At 42.1% G+C, this 7,037-nt stretch overlaps 1 protein-coding gene across 3 annotated transcripts in view; it reads right to left on the reverse strand.

The window, feature by feature from the left end:
* The window catches only part of LOC109526580 (TOX high mobility group box family member 2-like), a 134,737-nt gene that overhangs the window by 55,120 nt on the left and 72,580 nt on the right, over positions 1-7,037 (reverse strand). The window contains exon 2 of one of the 3 annotated variants that reach the window (XM_019887937.1): positions 3,244-3,336. The exons of the other annotated variants lie outside the window; for them this stretch is intronic. Within the exon in view, the coding sequence (XP_019743496.1) occupies positions 3,244-3,336 (93 nt within the window). The remainder of the gene's footprint in view (positions 1-3,243; positions 3,337-7,037) is intronic. 3 annotated transcript variants of the gene reach the window in all.

Consider the following 7,037-nt stretch of genomic DNA (forward strand, 5'->3'; position numbering starts at 1 on the left):
CACACAAGAGGAGAGGATGCAAAAAAAAAAAAAAAAAAGACAGCAAGTTGCAAGACAAGGACTACAGTTCCAATTCTGCCACCACACCACCGGCAAACAATGAAGGTGGCAAAAACATTCAGGAATGCGCGTGCACGCGCACACACGACATTGTAATGTAACGATGAATGTGTATTTGATTGTTTATCTTGCAAATTTCAGATGGGTCGAAACAGGGCCTCTTCCTGGGTGTGACAGCATGCCACACACACACCGAAAACACACCCACACTCCACTACAGTTGGACCTGACTCGCGCACAGCAAAGGCCGTACCGTACGTCTTGTCAATGGATTCACTGTCGCCAGCTTCATTTTCCTATGCAAAAAGACACACCATGTTGATGTGGGCAGATCGTTTCATCAACAGCATTCCGAACTTGATCAAATATGGGGACAAGATGATTTACTGAGCGATGCAAAAAAAAAAAAAAGCAACAACAAAATAAAACAGACCAAGTCTAAATTTGGAATGTCCTGAAAGCTCCTCAAGTGACATGTCACTCACAAAAACAGCAGACCCCCCCCCCCTACATCAGGAGCTGGGGAAAAACATTTAACACCCACAAAAACAGTATACGGGTTTCAACCACTTCCGACACCAGCAATTTAAAAATAAAGATGGTTGCAGCGCTCATTCATCCGCTTTCTGTTGCAAAGAGGCAGCCACAAACGCATCAAATTTCCAACTGCAGATCTGCTTGTGTTAGAAAGCGAGGAGAACACTTTTCTTTCCACTGTGAACTCTGCTTCAGTGAGCAAATGAGCTCTCATCAGAACTGAAATCACATCACTGACAGGACCTCAAACCTTTGCAGTGCAATTCAGAGCTTCAAAAAAAGACAGGCTCTTTCATTTTATACCACCCACCCCCACCCCACTACCCCCAAAATATAAATAAATAAATACATAAATGTCTGACACAACTTTAATTTCAAATGCAGGGACTTAATGAAAAAGGAAAGAATGGAGTCATTATTGTGCCACATGAATAATTACAAGAATTACCCATTGAGACTTTGATTGCTTACCAAAATACCAGCTGAGAATGATGCATCAATATTTATTTTACCCTCAGTTTCAAATCAATGCAATGCACACATGCTCGGATAAAATAGGATCCCTATGGTTGTCATGGTGACCAAAGATCACGATCCCACCTCTTATCTTGTGATGGCACACTGGCGTGCAGCGCTTGTACAAAATCATGCACGAACATCAGACATATTTTAGTTCAAGTTACTTCATCTTTTGTTGTTGTTTTGCACATTCGTCCCTTGGCTGGAAGACAATTTTCTGTTTTTAACAGCACTTGACATCTCAACATGGGCCAAAAATGAAATGAATTCCTCACTTTTTCCTGAAACCCAACACAAAACAGTAACCACGTGTCTCTCTCTCTCTCTCTCTCTCTCTCTCGCTCTCTCTCTCTCTCTCGCTCTCTCTCTCTCTCTCGCTCTCTCTCTCTCTCTCGCTCTCTCTCTCTATATATATATATATATAAAAAATGCATACATAATGTGAGTGCTGTTTTTTTTTTTATATATATATTTTATTTAGATATTCGAGACCCAGGAAATTTGACATTTCCCAATTCCAAGTTGGAGATGCAATAGTACCCACCCAAATACATATTTCCAAATCAATGTTTTGACTGACTTGACTGAAATAATCACACCACTCGACAATGGCAGTATAAATGGCCACTTTAGAGTATTGTTTTAAAAGAAAAGAAAGATTGGCATTTATCACAACCTGGACATACTCTGCCAGTACATCCTCCCTCGATGAATTTTTTTCAGTCAAATGTTGAAATTTGAAAGATTAGGTTTGTATTTAGGATTGGTGTCGGTCAGATTATCCATTCACAAACAAAGCAGATATTAGCTTATCGCGTCAGTCAGCTGTGTTTTTAGTCCATGTGTCACTGAAACAATTTAGGCATTTGGCATCCCCCCCCACTCCCTTTTAAGTGTGAATTGAAGCTTTGGGCAAATTCCCCGCTGACTATTGAACTCTCTGTTGCAACCACATTGTTACCTCTGTCCATCTGGCCATGAGATATAATGTGTGCTTCAAAGATACAAAAGAAAAGAAAAAACAAGACTGCACAAAGTGCTATCCACACAGGTGGATAATCAATGACCACATGCTAACCAGCCGAAACACCTGAACAGCTTCAAGTGCGCCAGCATCACATGGAATGAGCTGGGGTCAGCAGGTGCAGGATTGTGCTATATTTAACTTCATGGGTGCCACTAGGAATCAGTAGTTATCCCACCAGTCTGCCTGGCAGTTAAACATTCTGAGGTGAGAATGTGTGTGTGTGTGCTTGTGTGTCTCTAAGTGTGTGAGGATGTGCACCCATACATTACAGTATGCTGTTGAGGTTTCTCAGGAGAGGATGCAGCTCACAAGGCACTAACTGAGGTAAACAGCGATGAAGAGGAGATAAAGGGCAGAGTGAATGTCACATTACCCCAAACCCTTTGACTCAGTGAACCACAGCATCGGATAACTAACTGCAGCTGTGGGGGGGGGAGTCTGGTTTCCTCCATCATATAATTGCTTATCTCATTGCAATCTACTGCTCGCTGCCTCTGCACAGAATAGGAAAGAAGCCAGAAAGAGTTTGACAGTTGTGGTCGTGACAACGACAAATGATTACAAGCGCAAGAGGAACACTCATCTGCTTCCATAAGCCTCCCTTGCTTGTTTTGCACTTGACAAAACAAGAAACTTAGCGCTCTCTCTCTCTCTCAACAATAACATCAAACACAATTTGTCCATATTGCAATATGGATGATGAATTCAATCGATTAGTCAAGAAAATTATCAACTTATGAATCAATTATTAAATAATGGTTAGTTAATCTACTTTGATTATATTACTCATCCTATGTCAGAGTAAAATACATTTCTGGGTCTATGATTCATTACAGAGATAATCAGTGCATTAACACCTCGAGATGCCCGATGACAGCTGGTACAGGCTCCAACACGCCCGCGACCCTTGTGAGGATAAAGCGGATCAGAAAATGGATGGATGGATGTTAGAAAGGTCTTTGTCAGCTATTTTCAGTACAACTTGACATCATCACTTTAGGGCCTTTAAGTCAGTGTTGCGGGGTCAAAGGTCTCCAAACAACTGGGCAGCACATACAGGAGAGCTTTTCATTGAGTGGGGCTAGGCTAATGTATCTCACCACAGCAGTGGGTAGTCTTTTCCTAGCTGGACTGATGCCTGGAGGGGGGGCAGAGTGGAGCCTGACCCCTCGCTCACCCACACTGTATCGGGCCTGTGGTTTGAGATAGAGAGACAGAGTGAGACAGAAAGAACACAGCAGGGAGAGGAAAGAAAGCGAGAAGACAAAAGTGGGGAAGGAAATGACACGGTGGGCCTTTAGTTTGCAAGGTACAGGCAGGGCATTTGTTAAAGGAACATGTCATGCCAAACAACACCAACGCGCCCACACACGCAAGCCTCCCGAATCCTCCACATCCTTTACACCCCTCGTGCCCAACGCACACGTGCAGGGGAGGAGTAATGGCATGAGACGACACACTGGTTCCACCTTGGGGGCTGGGGGCTGGGTGGAGAATGGAGGTTAATGAGCTGACATCCCATCCGTTAAAAATACCCGCCCCCCCCCCGCCCCTCCTCACACTGGCAAGCAGACACCCAAAACCCAACAAGGCAGCGGCACTGAGCCAAGACCGTGGAGACTAAAGGTGTATCGCGGAGCACTGAGTGAAGTCAGCGTGCCGCCCGCAGCAACAACTGTATTTGAACAACTTCAGTCATCGTCTTGTGCAATCAGATTAAACTGCCATTCTCGGGGAAGCGGGAGTGCACCTGACCATTGTTATTGTAAGGCTGCTAAAGGTAAACAGGATATGGCCAAAGTGAACTGTCCAAAGTTGGGCTATTGTGTACATGGTTCTAGGACATTCCTTTCGTGAAATACACATGGTCTTCTTTGATGAAACCCATTGAACAAATATAAGTCATGATTAACATCTGTTGGTGAAGGTAATTTTAATCTTTGAGCTGTAAATAGTACTGCTGACAAATCCTTGGACGGTCGGCAGCCTCAGAGCCAAAGGCTACCCCAAAAATAAGCACTGGGCAGCTAAAACCTCGCCAAATGGTTGATTACAAGTAGACAAAAAGTCTTCTACAAATAGCTCCAAGCCTTCCAAATGTTTACAATTCCACAAACAGGCCTAAAACTTGCTCAAACTAACCACCCTAAAAACATTGTTTACAAAAACTAGCCTTCAATTAGCTAAAACCAGCCCGAAAGCAGACATTACTAACCTAAAACAAGCCCCAGTATTCACAAAAACGTGCTTTTATCCAACCAAAATTACAACCACCAAATGCGATCGAAAAACTAACTGTCTTAGATCACTGGAATTAAAAATTGTATGACCAGAAAAGCGGCGGCCATTTTAAAAGGGTAGCGCTAAGTGCTGGCATCGGGACAGATGAAGTGTACAATATTTTTTTTTGCCAGTGAGATATCCAACGACGTCTGGTGTAACACACCGTGCATAACATAAAGCCTTGTTATTAATATAGCGCCATAATGGCACGTTTCTTGCCAGTTGCATTCCACTCCTACACAAAAGAGCGCGCAGACAGGACACAACCATCTCCACACTGGAGTTACACCAAAGGTTTTAACACTAAATGGGAAAAGCACCCAAGTCAAATACAATTGTTAAAAAATAACATAATCAAACGCGGATCGAAAATTGATGAAGTCACTATAGGTTGAAAAACCCCAAAGAGGAATTGCTAGTTATTAGTGAAACAAACGTTGGAGTGAGTCATTTGCGGGAAGACGTGTGCATTTTTCATATCCTTAAACTGAAGAGCCAGAAGAACACAAACGGAATAAAATAATAACAAGCATTTCACCTTAGCACTATCCGGGCCTCTCAATTATTTACCACTAATGAACAGCCTCGGGCAATATTCATCCTAAGTACAATATCAACCATCCCAGGGAGGCTGAATCAGCCTGCTGAAATACTTAAATACATTTACTCAATTATGCTCACTGTCCCTAACGCCAAGGAGACAAGCGTGTACAAGCTTTCACCCTCCCCACCACCACCGCTGCGCAAACCGCCATCTGCTCACAGTCAAGCAGGAGACTTCAAGGAAACAAGCACAACAACATTGATGGTTCATTCAAGGAAGACGTAGGAAGACATTTATCATCACTGTGGAATGATCTTTCGACTAATATCACCATCCAACACATTTCCAGATGTCAATTAGGAAAAAGGATGTGGCAACATTTGTGCAAAATCTGAAGTTATCGACTGTTTAATACACTGGTGTCAAACTCAAGGCCCGGGGGCCAGATCTGGCCCGCCACATCATTTTATGTGGCCCGCGAAAGCAAATCAAACATGTCAACTTCCATGATTGATGCTTGCTAAAATCTTACAACATTTCAAATTGTCATATGTAATAAAAAAATATATTGGAAGCATTTTCTTGTGACCAAAGTCCTCATCACAGTCACTTCAACAATCGTTGAATAAACCCATTATTGTTGACTTCTTCATATGGTTTGGAATGATGGAAATCTATAAACATACACTAATTGATTTACATTTGCAATGCGGTAAAAATGTTAACTGGCCACACGAGCATGCCGTTGTATTGTCGAAAGTGATTTTTTTGGTTGTGTATGCTTTGTGTGGGGGAAAAAAAAAAAGAATCTGTTTACACAAGTGTTCTCTTTTTCATTGGCTATCACGCTACGGTCTACATATGTTTATCGCTGTATCGTGACAGTGATGCTATCACTCAGAAATACGGAACCATGTGTGACTTTATGAATCCCACCACGATCTGATGTGGATTTCAAATTATCACGGTCAACTGCAAAGAAGTGATAGATAACCTTCAGTATATAAACATCCCCTCTGCAATTGTTCATAAATGCCGCCATCTGTTACTTTCATCTATTAGCAGCGCGTGCTTGAGTGCACTTATTATGCTTCATTCTGTGCTGGTGTCAGCCTTGCTTATTACTTGTCAAATCACTAAATACTCATGCAGTCTCAATCATATAAGGGAGGAATAGGTAAACAGTGTATGAGGCAGTAGAGGGGGCCACCATTTGTTCCTGAAAAAGAATCACTCCGATGTCAGCCAAGGCCAAAAACCATGAGAAAATTCAGTCGGCATCCTCCCATCTTGAAAGAAAGTAAACAGTTTTACCCGAGCTAAAATATCGCCGAAAAATACTTCACCTGTGTTTATAATTGCTGTACTGATTGTCTTTAGACTGCATTGAGTCTCAAGAACGGCATGTACTTTATTTTCTTGGATTTATCTACTGTTGTCTTTATTTTTCGTGTGTGTGCAAAACACAAAATCCACTGAGAGAAGTGAAGAGCATTGCTGAAGGTTTGGTCATCATTTTCTGTTTGTCAGTGTTTAGCTGTAAATATACCAAAATGGAATTATACTGCTGAGGATTTTGTTCCTAGACAACTTGTTAATTACAACCGAGGCACATAAAAATAAATAAATAAATACATAAATACATTTAAAAAAAAACTGAAAGTGAATGAGTGAGACTTTGAAAGAAAAAAAAAACATACTATTTTCATTTTAACTGCTTTAGGGATTAAGGCTTGGGTTTGTAGAAAAAAAACTGCATTAAAATAATCCACCATTTGCATTTTTTATCTCACAAAGGAGGCACACTCACTCACATGCACACACACACACACACACACACACACACACACACACACACACACACACACACACACACACACATATATGCACTGAACCACACAGGGCCCCCTCCGCCCAACCCCAGCTCACTTCTTCTCATCTTTCCCCTCCCCCATTCTGGGTCAGCACACACATACAGACACACACAAACTCATATGCATGTCACACATACACACTGTCATCATTAAATACACAGTCGCGCGCGCACACGCGCACACACACACACAC

This window comes from Hippocampus comes, unplaced genomic scaffold, assembly GCF_001891065.2.
Source record: "Hippocampus comes isolate QL1 unplaced genomic scaffold, H_comes_QL1_v1.1 scaffold14, whole genome shotgun sequence".
NCBI lineage: Eukaryota > Metazoa > Chordata > Actinopteri > Syngnathiformes > Syngnathidae > Hippocampus > Hippocampus comes.